This window comes from Salmo salar, chromosome ssa05, assembly GCF_905237065.1.
Source record: "Salmo salar chromosome ssa05, Ssal_v3.1, whole genome shotgun sequence".
Classification (NCBI taxonomy): Eukaryota; Metazoa; Chordata; class Actinopteri; order Salmoniformes; family Salmonidae; genus Salmo; species Salmo salar.
The window spans coordinates 38,221,337-38,240,855 of NC_059446.1; the positions used below are offsets into that span (position 1 = coordinate 38,221,337).

Sequence of the window (19,519 nt, forward strand, 5' to 3'; positions counted from 1 at the left end):
GTGTGTGTGTGTGTCTCAATCCGCAGCTCCCCTCCTTTCCTCTCCTCTGGAGGGGGCCTGGCACTGTCCTTCACAACCACACTGTCAGACACGGGAGGAGAGGAAAGGAGGGGAGCTGCGGATTGAGACACACACACACACATTGTGGAGACCATGCCGAGTCTGTCCCTGCAGTATCCTCTTACACCAATAGAGGTCCCAGTACTACTGTTTCTCCCTCTCTCATCCTGTCCTGGCTGCAAGCTGCAGTGCTCTTGGCACTGAGACAGAACACCGCCCCTTGGATTTTTCTCTCTCTCTCGCTCTGTGGCACAAATCTTAAAACGCTTAGTTCCATAAAAAAAATCTCTCAACCCTCCTGTTCCACACAATATGGCAGATATTGTAGCTATCAATTGAAATGGATGAATCTCCATCATTTATCACATCCCTCCAATAAGTGGTGCAGCCTGATGCATGGGCTCTCTCTTTACCTAAATTGTCAGGATTTGTTTTCTTCACCTTAGAACAAGAATTGTTCCTTGATGCGATGAGTAATTGAGTAAAGTGTCATTTGTGATAATGCGGATGATCAGTGTGTTTCTTCCATTCCTTTCATGGTTTGTCAGCCTCTCCTCCTATAGCCTACATATCATTCTCTCTGAGGAAATGGATGTTTTGTCATTTTCTGCCCGTATATGCAGATTTTTCATCACTCTGGCCTGTTCTCCTGGCAACACAGACGCTGTGATTGCTGTCCTCCTACACAACAGCCTGCAGGCATTTTCATTTGTTGAGAGACAGAGAGAAAGAGAAAGCTATTTTGTTTTTTCATTATTATTTTGAAAGGATTTCCTAAAAGCAAGAGCCCTAGAAAACCAGGTGACCGTTTTGGGTGCTGTACCCTATTTTAGCAGTGTGATACGGTGGCAAGATTTGTGCCATGCAGTAGTTCTGTATAAGAGGTCTAAATCCTGTGTATTGACGTTGTAGTTACGTATAGGCACAGTGTAACTACACATAATGTACGTGTCTCTTCACGATGAACAGTAGGTGGTTCAAAGCTCGGACTCCATCTTGTGTGGCACGGGGGAGGGGGAGGGGGGGGGCATGTATGAGGTCATCACTCCTTGCCCTGAGAACACCAGACGAGACAGCAGCTGACGATAACAAAGAGACGAGACACTCTCAGAGCCCAGATGCTTATTCAGTCTCTTCACCCAGGGCTAGATTCAGTGCTGGTCCCAGTCCCTTTGTGTGTGTGCATGTGTGTGTGTGTGTGTGTGTGTGTGTGTGTGACACAGAAACGGAGGGCTTCCACATGGCATAACAGATGCCGAGTGGGGCTGGACGAATGGCTTTTAAACCGGGACAATTCATGTGTCTTAATAGAGAGTGTTACTGGAGAGCCTGTTATTAATATGTCCGCCGTCTTGCATAATGGATGGAGAGGGTCATTAATATTATGTCTCGTCTAGCTCCAAAAAGAGAGCACAGGAAGTGAAAATTAGAGCTTTGAACCTTTTTCACTCTCCCATTCACTGCTCCGTCTCTCCTCCTGTCAGTCTCTCTCCATTCTTTACCTCCTCTGTTTCTCGTCTCTCCCCTCCCTCTCTCTGCCCCGCTCCCCTTCTCTCTCTGGGGTGGTTTAAAGAGAGGACCTGACAGTGGAGAGGGAGAGGCAGCAGCAGCAGAGACATTAGCTCCCGTGTTTCCACTTCAGACATTCTGGTGGCCCTGGGCCACAGCTCTCCCAGCTGGAGCAACGGATGTTACAGACACACAGCACAGCTGGCCCAGAGAGGGGGGGGGGGGGGGATGAAACAGTAGAGAGGAAGGATAGAGGCACTGAGAGGGGAGAGTATGAGGTAGAGGGTAAGAGAGGGGATGGTGAGAGTGAGACGAGTAGCGGAGGATTGCAGGAAGAGAGGAAAGAGAGAGTAATGGTTGGTGAGGAGAGAGATGGGATAGAGGGAGACAGAGAGGCAAAATAGATGATTTCACCCTTCAGTCAGTGGTGAAAGGACAAGAGCAGAGAGAGGGAGCCATTGAAGAGAATTGGGACATGTACTGTGTTTGTTCGGGCGAGACTAACGTCTGTTTGTCTAGCAGAGGAGGAATTTAGATACTTAATCTCGAGCCCCTTGAGTGCAAATGAAATAATGCACAGATCTGTGGCGTGCAATTAACGGCGGAACAGATGGGTGGATTCTAACAGGTACAGTGAGAGAGATGTCAGTTACCTGCCCATGTACCATCAGCCCAATAGACAGAGAGCGAGAGAAGAGCAGAACACAAAAGAGAGCGAGGCAGACAACGGAGCGAGGTGGAAAAGGCCAGGTGTAAATTCCGCGGTGTGTGTAATTGACGAGATAACAGTCGCCTCTTTTCATCGCTGTCTCAAATTGCCGTAAACATGGAGCTTGGGCGCCCCACTGGGAGAATCTTCTAAATGTCAGGGGTAGCGCTGCTGCTCGCATGTTTCTGAGACTTACGAGTACGGACCGACACGAGACCCCCGCTGTGTCATCTCCACAGCTCAGTTAAATTGGGCATTGGGGAAAAAAAAGAAAGGATATGTAAAATAGAAAATAACATTTCCAACTCTGTCCAATGAAAAACTTCCCTCTCGGTCCATCAAACCTAACTCAAGTTCCGTTGCACCTCCATCTCTGTTCTCTTCCGTTGCATCTCTCCAGCTCCCTAGTTCGCCACCCCCTCAGCCTCGCTTTGGAGTGTGAAGAAGAGTCGCTCAGCTATCTATCCATCTACTTGTAGCATCGGAGTGACTCACCGCTCAGCGGCCGTCTTGCGGGCTGCCAGCGCATGTCATCGCCGTGGGCAGAGGGTTCAGTGGAGGAGAGCTGGAGCCGCACCGGGAGAGGGGAGGGTTGTGTGGGCGTGTTGCGTGCCTGGGTGAATCAGGCTGGCACTAGGAATCTCTGAGGTCACACGGTCCCAAATAAACACAGAACAACAACTTGATGCTCAGTCTACCATACTGATATAGGCCTATAACTCAGACTATGTTTACTACCCGGAATGCGTGATTTACCCAGAGATAGACATATAGACATATACACCAATGAATGACCACTGGCTGAGCCAATTTTGTAATTGATGAAAACTAAATTTAGTTTGAGTCATTTTTAAAAGTAAATGAGCTCCAGGCTATGCTTGCAGTTTCCCTTTTTGATGAAATAAATCAATAGGATGAGATCAGCATTCAATAGCATTACTGTTCAGGCAAGCCCGGCTCCAGGATGACATGTCTGAGGGGTCATTTTAAATCCATGGGGGGTCACAAGTATTGATAACCCTGAGCCCTGATAACACAAGGTACAGTAGATTGGTTTTACTACTTTTCAAATGTACAAAAAATGTATCTGAAACGAGACCCTACGCATGAACAATGAGCAATCGTCGCAATTTGCGCCTAACAACACGCACAGATCCGCTCAAAGATTCTTACAGGCTTCGTAGCTTAAGCTTCAATAACTAAAGGCTACATTTCTGTTGAATTTGTGACACTACGCAATGACCGTAACCAAGCCACCACTTCTCCAGGTGCGCATTTTTTTCTGTGGGAGAGTTTCAGAAAAGCGAACTAAATCAAAATAAGTGCATATTCTATAGTCAATTTGAATCTGCCGCGAATAAGATGAAATGCCCATTCCGAGAGCAACACATACACACACTCTATAGCAAGAGAGCAGGGAAGGGGTGAAAAAGTAGGCTATAGTTTTGACATCACTTTTACAGTAGCCTATCACACAACTATTGTGTAATGCAAATGAATGACAACAGAGTGAACGTTTGCCTACTTATTTTAGTAAGCTGCACAAGATATTGGTCCTAATACTGCGACATACAACATTTACATAAAATGGAGGCCTATCTGAAATGCAACCATATACACTGTCATTTTGCACACAAGAAAGCAAGCAATGTTGAAGAGAAGCCCAAGATGCGCTCATTAAAACGGCACACACCGTAACAGCAGGCTACCGCCAGTCAGCGCGATGAAAGCATAACACTAAATGCACTGCCAATTTCAGTACCACTGGAGTGGACAGCCGGACAACAGGAGCACCGTGCAAAGGCTCACCTCGGAGCACAACTAATAGGTTACATTGGTCATTGTCCCTATACCCATCAAATAACGCAAACCTGTATAGAGTGCCTTCTGAAAGTATTCAGACCCCTTGACTTTTTCCACATGTTGTTACATTACAGCCTTCTTCTAAAATGGATTAAAAAATATATATACTCATCACAATACCCCATAATGGCAAAGTGAAAACAGGTTTTTAGATTTTTTTTGAAAATGTATTAAAAATGAAAAACAAATGTACATAATCATTCAGACCCTTTGCTATGAGACTCAAAATTGAGCTCAGGTTCATCCTGTTTCCATTGATCCTTGAGATGTTTCTAGAACTTGGAGTCCACCAGAATTCCACCTGTGTTAAATTCAATTTGATTGGACATGATTTGGAAAGGCACACACCTGTCTATATAAGGTCCCACAGTTGACAGCGCATGTCAGAGAAAAAAACAACCCATAAGGTCGAAGGAATTGTCCTTAGAGCTCCGAGACAGGATTGTGTCGAGGCACAGATCTGGAAGGGTATCAAAACATTTCTGCAGCATTGAAGGTCGCAAAGAACACAGTGGCCTTCATCATTCTTAAATGGCAGAAGTTTGGAACCACCAAGCCCGGCCAAACTGAGCAATCGGGGGAGAAGGGCCTTGGTCAGCGAGGTGACCAAGAACCTGATGGTAACTCTGACAGAGTTCCAGAGTTCCTCTGTGGAGATGGGAGAACCTTCCAGAAGGACAACCATCTCTGCAGCACTCAACCAATCAGGCCTTTATGGTGGAGTGGCCAGACGGAAGCCCTGCTTGGAGTTTGCCAAAAGGCACCTAAAGACACTCAGACCATGAGAAACAAGGTTCTCTGGTCTGATGAAACCAAGATTGAACTATTTGGCCTGAATGCCAAGCGTTACGCTTGGAGGAATCCTGGCACCCTCCCTACGGTGAAGCATGGTGGTGGCAGCATCATGCTTTGGGGATGTTTTTCAGCGGCATGGACTGGGAGACTAGTCAAGGCACAGATGAACAGAGCAAAGTACAGAGAGATCCTTGATGAAAACCTGCTCCAGAGTGCTCAGGACCTCAGACTGGGGCGAAGGTTCACCTTCCAATAGGACAACGACCCTAAGCACACAGCCAAGACAACGCAGGAGTTGCTTCGGGACACGTCTCTGAATGTCCTTGAGTGACCCAGCCAGAGCCCGGATTTGAACCCGATCGAACATCTCTGGAGAGACCTGAAAATAGGATCTGCAGAGAAGAAGACTCGAGGCTGCTGTAATCGCTGCCAAAGGGGCTTCAACAAAGTACTGAGTAAAGGGTCTGAATACTTATGTAAATGTAATAGTTCTGTTTGTTATTTTTTATAAATTAGCAAACATTCTAAAAACCTATTATGCGGTATTGTGTGTAGATTTATGAGGGGATAAAAACGATTAAATCAATTTCAGAATAAGGCTGTAACGTAACACAATGTGGAAAAAGTCTAAGGGGTCTGAATACTTTCCGAAGGCACTGTGTATATATCAATTGGACCCGTAAAAGCAAGCAATGACATTAAGAATCACAGAAAAATCGAAAAGATGCGTTGAAGTAAAAAGCAAAGTCCTAAACTATACATTACATTCACAAATCTGCCAAATAACCAGTAGTCTTACATGACGGAAAACCATTGAATTAATCATTCTGGCACGACGGCCAGGGAAGTCTTGCAGCCTCCTCCATGCTGTGTTGAACCTTATGACATTTCTGATTCCATTCTCCTTCCTGGCGAAATGTACTTGTCAGGTCCCTCTCAAATGCCAGCTGGACGAGCAAGGATTTTTGTTGATCTGATGTAACATGCCGTGTCTGTGTTTACTGGATACGTTCTTCAGGGTGGAGCAGGGATTTTTGCACATTGCTGTAGATGTCCCAAATGGTAATCAGGCCGGCTCCAGGGTGAAATGCCGGTGGGAGCATTTTAAATCCATGTTTCAGTGCCAACAGCACAGTCAACATTGCTGACAAAGGCCCGCCGTATCTTTGAAGAACACTGAGTAAGCTCCGTTTTGTTGTTGCTGCCTGTGGTTGTGATTTCACTTTGTAAGAATGTGCGAACAACGATAAACTCTGCTTCCACCGGTTCAGGTTTGGTTCGATGCAACAGCTCGTCAGTTGCTAGTGGCTGGGGTAACGGATGTGCAGGTGCTTGTTGTGATGTTTCTGTTGTGCTGCTGGTGCTACGCCCTGGCTCTTCTCGATCTTGTTGACCAGCGGGTATTACATTTGCTGCTGTAGGCTCCTCAACTTCAGTGGTAGGGTCAACAGGCTACTCGATGAGTTCGGCATCTCTCTCGACATGGTCCTCCGCAATTTTCGAATGTCAATGCTGATCAAAGCTTAGCCAGCTACAATTATTCAGTGCGCTGCTACCAACACTTAACGAAGCTACTGGATACTAGCTAGCTTATTATTAGCTGGAGCTGTCTGCATAATTTGACCCCGTCCTGGGTGGGATCCAATGAGCTTCTTAAACAAGGTAATGAAGGTGTTACCTTATGACATTGCATGACTTGCTGCCCAATCAGAATGCATTTTTGGATTTGAACCGCTAAATATTACATTATTACCCCCCCCCTTCTCCCCCTTCCTCAGATCACAAGAGCACACCTGGCATATCAGCCTGGTCTCATAGACTAGACGTAACATAGTAAATGTAAATCCGGGACATCAAATTAAAGGGGGAAAAGGGGATACCTAGTCAGTTGTACAACTGAATGCCTTCAACTGAAATGTGTTTTCCGCATTTAACCCAACCCCTCTGAATGAAATATGCACGAATTGATTGTGAGACTGCGTTGCAACGCATGGTTACATAAGACAGACGGTTACGTCTAGCAATCCAAAGGTTGGGAGTTAGAATCTGATCACGGACTCTTTAACATTTTCACTAATTAGCAACTTCTCAACTACTTAGTCATTTTTAGCTACATTGCAACTACTTAGAATGTTAGCTAACCATTCCCTTAACCCTAACCATTACCTTTAACCTAACTCCTAAACTTATCCCTAACCCCTAGCCTAGCTAACATTAGCCACCTAGCTAACATTAGCCACCTAGCTAGAATTCGTAACATGTCATACATTTTCCAAATTCGTAACATACTGTAGTTTTTGCAAATTCGTATCATATTGTACGTTTTGCAAATTCATAACATATAATATGTTGTAACATATCATAGGCCTTGAGGCCGATATGTAAAGCTTGATAAAGAGCAGTGATTCTAGCAAGAGCAGGTTTCTTCTTCTTTTCTCATCGTAACATATCATATGAAATAGGTGATGGACAGCCACAAATGAATACATGCCGTAGAAAACGTAGCATATTGTACTAAAAGGAGTGTCTCGGATTTACACACACAATAATATGAAATGCTCTGAGACGAGGTTGAGGTGGCATATAGTCGCTGTGCAGGTCATACACCATATGCTATGTTTATGGGGAAACAAAACCTGGGGGGCACAAATTCTATTGGGGGGGGGGGGGCGCATGCCCGGATTTGCCACCCAGTGGCAAAACCCTGCGTTTAGGTCACAGTGAAGTGTAGGTCCCAGTGTTACTTTGAATGACACTTCACTCACTGTAGGACTCAATCAATTTGACTGTTATAAAAGCCGATTGTCTAGCAAACTGGTGCCTGTCTGAGTGTTATCCAACTTTCTAGAGCTCTTCAAGAGGTAAAAGGATCGAAGATGAGACGAGAGCCGGGATTCAATTCATTATGAACCGCTGCATGCCTTTGGTATAGAAAATAAATTAGGCAGTGTCGAGAGATCCTCCCCCTCACTTTGTCGTACTGATTGGGTTAGGAGTAAGAGGCCCCTCTTAATTGAATTGAATCTGATTTTAAATTGGATTCTAATTGGGGTACATGGGTTCAGACTGTACTAATTAGCAGGAAAGTCTGAGCGGGAAGATGTGGGCATTTCACTCCACTACCAGACCACCTGCGGTCAGACATGCGCAGTGAGCCTCCTCGGGCCCATGGCCAGATGTTTGAGGTGTTTGAGACATTGAGTGGAATTTAAATGAGGAACCAGCTTAACCCATAACTCAACCGTAGATGTAGACCTACCGTTGGTTGTGGAATTATATGCATTCTACACTTACTACAATGTCGTCTATTATAGCCATACAATTTGTCCAGTGTGATCATTTAGAAGCGGCGGTGGCGCAGGATTTTCAATAAATGAACATATGTCACGATCGTCTATAAACCTGAGGTCCACTTTAAGAAAGTGTATCAAGTCGCCAGGAACCACGTCAGTATGTGTATATTCATGCCTGCCAGGCTATTAAATGACTATTGCTTGTTGTAAACTGCCCCCAAAGCTATCTCTAAAACCGACAGGGGTTAGTCTATTTGTGGGTGAAAGCGTTCCCACACTCAGATGGATTCTAGAATAGGGTTTTGTGAAAACAATGAATTAGCAAACTTATTTTGGTCTTTTACGTCAGGTGGAAGATTCAATTCGTTTAATTTTAATAGGACATATCTAAGCTAGATGTTTGGGGAAAGCGAGACTGTCGAAAGGAAATGCAGAGTAACTAGTCAAGTGATCGAAATTCGTCTAAATTCTTCGTGCCCACGCTTTCCACATCTGCAATTTGCACGCGCTCTATACTATTTCAGCAATTTGGGTCTGACAGGAGAGGACATGTTAGCTTGTTTTGACAGATTGGCGGAGAGGCAAGTCTCGAGCATCTTGTTGGATGACCTGGTTCGTTTCGCCCGTTCACCCGAAGTGAACATGCTTCATATGACGACATATTGGGGGTGGGGGTGGGGGGGGTCCTGTTATATTCTACTGCGAGTAATATGATGTGAAACTGGAGCGGCAGCCAAGTACCTCTGTAATCTTAATATACTGTATGATCAACCCATCTGTCACTCTCCGGGCAATAAGTGAGAGGAGATCGCGAGCAGCCAATGACATCTGAATTGTCTTTCAGCTCTAGGGCTCGAGGACACTGGACACACGCTGGACACAGCTCACTTTGCTTTTAGAGCTGCTGAACGAGTTCAAATAGAGTAGAGGAGAACGATGGCGAAAAGGCATTTAATAAAATCCTATAACGCATTCTTAGTTAGGATACAGCTTTTATTTATTTAGTTCTGTGTTGTTTTGTTTTGCTCGTTCTTTGTCTCTGCACTCTTAGAATAAAAAGTCCCTCATAGAACCAAAACGGGTTCAATCGCTTGCTTCATATATGGAACCCCTAAAAGTTCTATATAGAAAACCTTTGATAGGAATATAGAACCCTTTTGATATCCTATTAATGTTTAAACTTTATTTATCTAGCCTATAGTTTATGCAAGTTGGTTCAAACACCGTCCTCTTGCGTCGTCATGCAGGAATGTCAAATTTTGAATTGACCAGAAGGTTCTATATTAAAAAAACTTCTTCTTTTTTACCTAAGAGTGCATGCTTTTATTAAACGCATTATTTCCTGTTGTTTCTAGCTAACATTTAGTTTGCAACGGCAGAGGTATGTTTGCCACTCAGGCCGCAGCAACAATGTTGCAAAACAGGAATTCGATCTTTCCGCTGCCATAGAGAGGTAAGAATGTCGGACGACAACTAGACATTTTTCTGACCAGGCGAAATCGTGCCGCAGCATCATTACTATAGATATAAATGGCAATGCAAAACAGCTGAAACAAATGAAAAGGGAACACCGCTCAGTTCAGAGTTTGATGTGACTGGGTTATCTTTTGTTAGCTGTTGTTTTCTAAAATCCCCATTATACTCTGGGGTAGGCTATAAGGATATAACCCTCAAGGTTTGTTGACTTCACTGGGTATACAGTGCATTCATAAAGTATTCAGACACCTTGACTTTTTCCACATTTGGTTAAGTTACAGCCTTATTCTAAAATTGATTATTTAGTTTTTTTCCCCCTCTATACACAATACCCCATAATGACAACGCAAAAACAAGAAATATCACATTTACATAAGTATTCAGAGCCTTTACTCAGTACCTTTGGCAGCGATTACAGCCTCGAGTCTTCTTGGGTTTGAGCTACAAGCTTGGTACACCTATATTTGGGGAGTTTCTCCTTTTCTTCTCTGCAGATCCTCTCAAGCTCTGTCAGGTTGGATGGTGTGCCTTCGCCCCAGTTTGAGGTCCTGGGCGCTCTGGAGCAGGTTTTCATCAAGGATCTCTCTGTACTTTGCTCCATTAATCTTTGCCTCGATCCTGACTAGTCTCCTCACAGCATGATGCTGCCACCACCATGCTTCACAGTAGGGATGGTGACAGGTTTCCTACAGATGTGACGCTTGGCATTCAGGCCAAAGAGTTCAATGTTGGTTTCATCAGACCAGAGATTCTTGTTTCTCATTGTCTGAGAGTCTTTAGGTGCCTTTTGGCAAATTCCAAGCAGGCTGTCATGTGCCTTTTACTGAGGAGTGGCTTCGGTCTGGCCACTCTACCATAAAGGCCTGATTGGGAAGTGCTGCAGAGATGGTTGTCCTTCTGGAAGGTTCTCCACAGAGGAACTCTGGAGCGCTGTCAGAGTTACCATCGGGTTCTTGGTCACCTCCCTGACCAAGGTCCTTCTCTCCCGATTGCTCAATTTGGCCGGCCGGCCAGCTCAGGGAGAGTCTTGGTGGTTACAAACTTCTTCCATTTAAGAATTATGGAGACCACTGTGTTCTTGGGGATGTTCAATGCTGAAGAATTTTTAGATCTGTGCCTCGACACAATCCTGTCTCTGAGCTTTATGTACAATTCCTTCGACCTCATGGCTTGGTTTTTGCTCTGACATGAACTGTCAACTGTGGAACCTTACATAAACAGGTGTGTGCCTTTCCGATTCATGTCCAATCAATTGAATTTACCACAGGTGAACTACAATCAAGTTGTAGAAACATCTCAAGGATGATCAATGGAAACAGGATGCACCTGAGCTCAATATCGAGTCTCATAGCAAAGGGTCTGAATACTTGTGTAAATCAGGTATCTGTTTTTCTATTTTGAATACATTTGCTATGAAACTCTAAAAACCTGTTTGCGTTTTGTCAAAATTGTTTATTAAATCCATTTTAGAATAAGGATGTAACGTAAAAAATTGAGTGAAAAGCCAAGGGGTCTGAATACTTTCCAAATGCACTGAATGCACTACTTGACCAAAAGTATATGGACACCTGCTCATCAAACATCTTATTGCAGAATCATGGGCATTGATGTCGAGTTGGTCCCCCCTTTGCATCTATAACAGCCTCCACTCTTCTGGGAAGGCTTTCCACCAGATGTTAGAACACTGCTGCTGGGACTTGGTTTCATTCAGCCACAAGAGCCTTTGTGAGGTCGGGCACTGATGTTGGGCTATTAGGCCTGGATCGCAGTTAGCGTTCCAATTCGTCCCAAAAATCTTCGATGGGGTTGAGGTCAGGGCTCTGTGCAGGCCAGGCAAATTCTTTGACACCGATCTCGACAAACCATTTCTGTATGGACCTCGCTTTGTGCACTGGGCCATTGTCATGCTAAAAAAGGAAAGGCTTTTCCCCAAACTGCCGCCACAAAGTTGGAAGCACAGAATCGTCTAGAATGTCATTGTATGCTGTGGCTTTAAGATTCCCTTCACTGGAACTAAGAGACCTGGCCCAAATCATGAAAAACAGCCCCAGACCATTATTCCTCCACCAAACTTTACAGTTGGCACTATGCATTCGGGTAGGTAGCTTTCTCCTGGCATCCACCAAACCCAGATTCGTCCGTCGGACTGTCAGATGGTGAAGTGTGATTCATCACTCCAGAGAACGCGTTTCCACTGCTCCAGAGTCCAATGGTGGCAAGCTTTACACCACTCCAGCTGACACTTGGCATGGCTTGTGTGCGGCTGCTCGGCCATGGAAATCCATTTCATGAATCTCCCGACCAACAGTTCTTGTGCTAATGTTGCTTCCAGAGGCAGTTTGGAATTTGGTAGTAAGTGTTGCAACCGAGGACAGATGATGTTTTACGCGCCATGCGTTTCAGCACTCAACGGTCCCGTTCTGTGAGCTTGTGTGACCTACCACTTTGCGGCTGAGCTGTTGTTGCTCCTGGATGTTTCCCCTTCACAATAACAGCACCTACAGTTAACCAGGGCAGCTCTAGCAGGGCAGAAATTTGACAAACTGACTTGTTGTAACGGTGGCATCCTATGACTGTGCCACGTTGAAAGTCACTGAGCTCTTCAGTAAGGCCATTATACTGCCAATGTTTGTCTATGGAGACTGCATGGCGGTGTGCTCTATTTTTTTTTTAATTGTTTACACCTGTCAGCAACGGGTGTGGCTGAAATTGCCGAATCCACTAATTTGAAGGGTTGTCCACATACTTTTGTATATACAGTGTGTATATAGCACCCTTTTTTTTTAGGAATCTAAAGTGTTCTTTAATCTCATCCAGGGAACCAAAACGTTATAGGTAGCCTATGTAGAAGCAAAAATAACCATTTTTTTCTAAGAGTGTTTGTTGATAACTACATCTTTTAATGCTCAGCCCTAACTCGATTTGCATTGCCCTGTTGAATCCATCGACGCATTTCAAAGATAGATCCCCCTCTTTACTCGAATGATGTAGGCTCAATGTTTCCAAAGTTGCTGTGCTTATACTTACAGTTAAACGATACATTTTACGATGATAATTGCTGAAGAAATACAATGAAAAAGTTATATATTTATATATTTTAGTTAAGGGGTTAATTAACCCTATTTCCATAGCTTATTTTTATTCGATTAAATATCCGTTACTCGTTTTATTTCTATTTATTCTATTTTTCTTCGAGCTTTGGCGTAATTGCTCTTTTGGATCAATGAAAAGAGAGAAGTAATCGCTTGGGCGTACTGAGAAAACAGATCGTCAATGTATCCCAGCACACAATGAAAAGGGCGGTGGCACTCGCTCGCTCTCCCTCGGATAAAAAAAACTACTAGTCTGCTCAAATACATTCTCTTAGAAATGTCAGAAACGATCGACTGTTGAAAATAATGATACAAATTAGTATTCGTATTCCCGAGGTGTGAATGGCATTTTTATTTTTATTTGACGCTGTTTTCAATCGGAGGTGCCGAAATGCAGCCAGCAACGTTTGAGAGTAAGGCTCCCCCTCCCCCTCCGCCCACAGACACCATCGCACAGAGAGAGGGAGGGGGAAGGAGAGAGAGAGAGAGAGAGAGAGAGAGAGAGGGAGAAAGCGATAGGCAGCACCCGTGAGAGGGAAACAAGAGTCAGCCGCGCGGAGGAGAGAGAAGAGAGAGAAAAAGCAGTAACCAAACAGACAAAGGAAAACATGGATGTAATGGGAAAACGTCCTTTTAAACGAGCACCTGTACAGGAGAGGATGCTTTGGTCGTCCTGCACATAGTAGGGGGTAACGCACGGACTCTTCCCCAGTTTTTAATGTGGCGGGTGGGGACGCACGGCAAGCTAAAAAGGCGGAAAGCTTTCTCTAATCCGTCTGCGGATCCTGCCTGCTTGCGATGGCTGTGGCGGCGCGACGCTGTTACAGCATAACGCAGAATGTGCCTTTTACTTTTTATTTGGTAATTTTTCTACTCAGTGGCCTTACAAATTCACAAATACGATACACCATTCCGGAGGAGCTGGAGAATGGGGCTGTGGTCGGCGACATTGTTCGAGATTTGGGTCTGGACCTGCGAAAGCTCTCTTCCCGACGCATCCGAATCACCTCCGACAGCGCAAGGAGATATTTCAACATAAATCATAAAAACGGCAAGCTGTCGGTGAGTGACCGCATCGACCGAGAGACGCTGTGTGAATTCAGCGGCACATGTTCCCTCAACCTAGAGGTGGTGGTTGAGAACCCGCTCGAGGTGCATAACGTAGAGGTGGAGATTCTGGATGCGAATGACAACTCGCCACAGTTCCCCCGGGACGAGTACCAGCTGGAGATCTCGGAGTCTGCTATAACGGGGTCCCGGTTCCCCATCGAAGGCGCGCAGGATGCAGACGATGGCTCAAATTCGGTTCGGCTCTATCGGCTCAGCAACAACGAGCACCTCGCGCTGGACTCCAACAAGCCCGTGGCAAACAGCAAGCACATCGAGCTCGTGCTTAAAAAGCCATTTGACCGCGAGCATACACCGTCTCATCAGTTCATACTGACAGCTGTCGACGGAGGCACCCCGGCGCGCACGGGCACAGCCAAAATCAACGTTCATGTCCTGGATTCCAACGACAATGTGCCCGCGTTCGACAACTCCGTGTACAAAGTGAAACTGTTAGAGAACTCGCCCAAGGGCGCTCTGGTGATAAAGTTAAACGCCACAGACCCGGATGAAGGCACAAACGGGGAGGTGTTTTACTCTTTCAGCAGTTACACGCCAGAGAGGGTGAGACAAATGTTCTCCATGGACACAGATACAGGAGAGATCCGAGTGAAGAACAACATAGACTATGAGGAGACTAACTCCTATGAAATGTACATACAAGCTATGGACAGGGGCCCTTCTGCGGTGGCCGTCCACTGTAAAGTGGTTGTAGAGGTTTTGGATGTGAATGACAATATCCCAGAGATCGTGCTGTCCTCTCTGTCCAGCCCAGTCCGCGAGGACGCTCGGGCGGACACGGTGGTGGCCTTGATCAGCGTTAATGACCGGGACTCCGCCCAGAACAAACAGGTGACCCTGGAGATCCAACCTGGCCTCCCCTTTAAGATCAAGTCCTTCCGGAACCACTACACCTTGGTCACCTCCGCCTTCCTAGACCGGGAAACCATCTCCACCTACAATGTCACGGTAACCGCCATTGACGGAGGGACCCCGGCCCTCTCCTCACACATGACCATTAAAGTTGACGTGGCGGATGTCAATGACAACCCTCCTCGCTTCGAACAGACGTCCTACACGGTGTACATGACGGAGAACAACGCGCCCGGGGCCTCAATGTGCGTGGTGAAGGCTCTGGACGCTGACGCCGGGGAGAACGCTCGCATCACCTACACCGTCCTCAACGACAACAACCACGGAATCCCCGTGGCGAGCTACGTCAGCATCAAACCCGACACGGGCGAGGCCTATGCCCTGCGAGCCTTCGACTTTGAGAAGCTCAGAGAGTTCCACTTCCAGGTGAAAGCCCAGGATGGTGGCGTGCCGCCCCTCAGCCGCGTGGCAACCGTCTATGTTTACATCATGGACCAGAACGACCACTCCCCCAGGATAGTCCATCCTCCAGCCAATGGGACGCGGACCACTGAGACGCTGATGAAGAATGCGGAGGCGGGGGCTCTGGTGACCAAGGTGGTGGCGTGGGACGGGGACGCAGGTCAGAACGCCTGGCTGGTGTACGTCCTGGAGCAGATCACCTCCGAGCTGGACCTGTTTAAAGTCCACGAGCACACGGGGGAGATCCGCACCACGCGGCGCGTCAGCGAGGACAACTCCACCTCCTTCCTGCTCACCGTGCTGGTCCGCGACCATGGCCTCCCGCCGCTCTCCTCCACCGCCACCATCAACGTGCACGTCATGGAGCTGCCGCCCAAGCTGACCCCCGACCCCAAACGTATCATCAGGCCTCACAGCCCACTACTGTTCTCCAACGTGACCCTCTACCTGATCGTGGCCCTGAGCGCCACCACCTTTGTGTTCCTGGTCACCATTGTGGTGCTGGCCATCGTCCGCTGTCACGCCTACTGCACCCAGCCCGGCTCCTGCTCCCCATGCTGTGTGTCCCAGAAGAGAGTCCCCGAGGGGGGCACCTCGGCCGGCGGGGGTGGAGGGTCGTTGGGTCGAGGTGGAGGTGGTGGGGGAGGTGGAGGAGGAGGTCAGGGTCAACCCAACAACAACGTTGCTCTGAGGAGAGACCTGAAAGTGGAGCCTCACTACATTGAGGTGCGGGGGAACGGCTCCATGACCAAAACGTACTGCTATAAGACATGTATGACGGCCACGTCGGGGAGCGACACCTTCATGTTCTATAACACGGGTCGGCCCCACAGCGGCACCTGGGGTTCCGGGGGATACGTTACCAGCCAGAGTGGACAGAGCCAGATGTTTGTGCGCAGGCTCAGCATGCCAGACGCAACTGCGATACAGGTGTGTGTGTGTGTGTGTGTGTGTGTGTGTCTCTGTGTGTGTGTGTGTGTCCCGTCATCCCATCCCAACAACACATCCCAACTGACCGGAAAGCCGTTTCATGCGTTGTTTTTTTTGGGAGATGTATTATTTGGGTTTTTCCCCTTGGCAGTGTTTTGTGGAACAGTGTTTGGCATTTACAGTTTTCATGTAGGGAGGGGTATAGAGGAGTTCTCATCTTTTTGGTTGTGTTTATGCAATATTAAACTCTGCTCTTTTTTTAATCGTTTTTTTTTGTTGCAGATATGGTCAAGTTTGAAGTCACCGAAATCATTTATACGCTCTCGTGTCACAGGCCTTGAGAATCGAACACCTGAAAATCACAGTGCCTCTCCCAGTGTTTCTTTTTGTCAGAAGGTTACCTGGGTTACCTGAACTGATTGCATTGTGTTGCGGAAGTAAAGGTGTTTTTTGCTGTGTAATGCTCTGTTGTGAGCTCTGTCTGTACATTACGTACATGCGTCCGGTGTCGGAAAATGTGTTCTCTAATATCTCGAGCGCTTTGTGAATGTGTTTAGATTTTTAGCTGTGCGGGGTGCAGGCGAGCTCAGAGCATCTTTGTGGGAGCTGTGTGCTTGTGTGCATGTTTGTGTTGGTGGGGGGATACGCTCTTATCTCTGTGTGTGTGTGTGTGTGTGTGTGTGTGTGTGTGTGTGTGGTGCTCGGAGCCTCTTTCGAGAGCCTGAATCATCAGAAACAAACAGCAGCTATCAGATGTTACTGCGCCTCGCTCCTCCGTGGTCGTTTAGAGAGCTGTTACAAAAATACTGGTATTCAGGGAAAACATGTCTCTCTCCATATCTCACCTTCTTCTCTCTGTTGTGTACTGTACTGCTACAACCTTTGTCAGTAGTACAACACTCAAGAGACAACTGCAACATATCTTGGTTATTTGCGAGGAGATTGTTTTAGAAATGATATGGGGTCGATGGTTTAGAAACTGACAGTTTCTAAAGGGGCAGTGGGATTGCTTTGATCGCTTTATTCTAGAACACGTCTGTACGGTTGAATAGACTTTTGGAAACCTGATTGGAGTGCTAGGTTTAGTGTGTAAAGGGTTATTGTGATTGACTGGGTGAGGTCGCACTAGACCAATCTGATTGGTCCTCTAGTTCTGGTTCAATGGGCAAAGACTAGTCTGGTGTGGTCTCTCTGAACAGAGAGATAGTCTGGGCATTAGTGTTGCTCTCTCCAACTTAAATAGTCATGGGTCTTACTCCATTACAATCCCCACGGGTCAGTCACGCTCAGGGCAAATGCCCTGAGTTTGGTTTAGTGGGTTATGAGTGGAATTTGAGGGAGATAGACAGACTCGGCGCTGGATTAAAGTCCCATCTTCAGTTTACTGAGTTTTCTCATTCATTTGGCATCATTTGCGAAGCAGGGAAAACCAGAATCAAACTATTAGTAGCTATGTGTCCGGTGGCTTTAGATCATTCATGAAGTGGTTCATTCCAGATGTAAAGTGGAATCTGGTGACTGTTGCCCTAGGAAACTGTTCTGACTGCATGGTTGTCATAGAAAACACAGTAGAGAAAAGGACAATTATGACCAAAAAATATGTACATTATCGACACGGCTAATTTTAAATTAAGGTAACATTTAAGCCTTCAAAGAGATGGATTGGGATCTTAAGCACTTTAATACACATGTGTAACTTAATTTACGAATTGGAATTCGTAACATATCATACGAATCGCAAGAATTGAATTATTGTTATTTCGCAAAACAAATTCAGGACGCAACATATACAAAATGGAATACGTTTTGCACAATTGTAAAACGTTTTCGGGGATCGTTTTTTGCTCTTCAGCTCTATTTTCAAAACTACTGGCTGAAATTATACACAATAAAAATGAATTAAGAAGAAATGAGGTAGGGGGAGTACAAGGGGATGAAAAGGGTGAAATAATGAGGCAGGGGGAGTAAAAGAGAATGAAAAGGGTGAAATAAAGAGTTAGGGGAGTAAAAGAGGATGAAAAGGGTGAAATAATGAGGCAGGGGGAGTAAAAGAGAATGAAAAGGGTGAAATAAAGAGTTAGGGGAGTAAAAGAGGATGAAAAGGGTGGATTAAAACAATGTTCAGGTAATTGCTCCTCTATCCCTGGTGGTTTCCCTCATTAAATGCCAGTCATGTTTGCTCTAGCTTTGTAATTAACTGTCGGCGACGTGTTTCTCGATACCACGGTGGGATTGATCGGTTCCACGAGGACGGGGAAAGCAAGGGGATTGGACAAGGCGTTCGATGGTGGAGGTGCGAGCGCTGTATGCATGCGAGGGGTGTCCACTCAGAGGCAGAGAGAGAAATAAAAAAAACAGGGCCTTATTAAGTCCCTCATTTGTTTTCACACAGGGAGGCAGGGAGGAAGGGAGTACACAGGAAACCCATAGGGATAAAAACATTCTATCTTGATTTCTCTCTCTCTCTCTCTCTCTCTCAGATACAGAAACCAAATTCAAATTCACAATATCAACTCTCTGTTCATCGCGCTACGTCCTGTGTGTATTGCTGGTAGAGCCTGTATGTGTGACTTCTGGAGGAATACCAGGTTTTCTCATTTGGGCCACATATTGGATTTCAGGGTGATGAATGTGCTGCGTGGAGAGACTACGGTCGATTTTTCCATCTCCAGGAAGTTAACATCTGTCTTGTGGACAGCACAGGAAATGGGTCACCACTGTGAAGAAGGTAGAGCTTGTTCCTACCACTGATCTAAGATCAGATGTGTTTTTTTTTACCCCATAATGGTTGAGGTTAGGAATGGGAAATTGGTAATCTGATCCTAGGCCCATACGGTGATCGTCTCTGTTTCAGAACATTACAATGAGTTGGACATCTCATGTCATATGGTTTCACTATGTGACACAAATACATTTCCATTCACTTTTTACAGTAAGACTTGTGGTTTTTTTTAAAGCACTTTATCAACTTGGAAACATCCCCAAGTGTTGGCTGGTATTCAGAGTTCACCTGTAGATCTCACTACAGACAGAGCCTGCAGACAGAGGTTATGGCCGTTTCACACGCCTCCCTCACGGCTCTGTTGTGATGGGGGTGTCACATTTATTCTCTGTCCAGGTGCGGGCCTGAGGGGGTTAAGCTGATATCGCCTCCCCCTCACCTCCCCCATCACCTCACCTCTCCTCCTCCACCTGTGACCTGAAACAGAAGGAGATGAGGAGGGATGGGGTGGGGGGGGGGGGATCCATGTAGTTACCATGGTGAGGTCTGTCGGACCAGCTCAGGCTGATTCTGTGACAGTGACACACAAGGTTTTGATCAGAGGGGGGAAAGGAGAATAAAACGAAAG

At 46.2% G+C, this 19,519-nt stretch overlaps 1 protein-coding gene across 25 annotated transcripts in view; it reads left to right on the forward strand.

Moving 5' to 3' along the window:
* LOC106604881 (protocadherin alpha-C2) overlaps positions 1-19,519 on the forward strand; it is a 221,101-nt gene that overhangs the window by 165,688 nt on the left and 35,894 nt on the right. Inside the window, exon 1 of one of the 25 annotated variants that reach the window (XM_014200002.2) lies at positions 13,013-16,169. The exons of 23 other annotated variants lie outside the window; for them this stretch is intronic. In XM_014200002.2, the coding sequence (XP_014055477.1) occupies positions 13,596-16,169 (2,574 nt within the window). In that variant the 5' untranslated portion in view covers positions 13,013-13,595. Of the gene's footprint in view, positions 1-13,012; positions 16,170-19,519 lie in introns of those variants that run through there. One more of the 25 variants, XM_014199998.2, reaches the window with a different exon arrangement.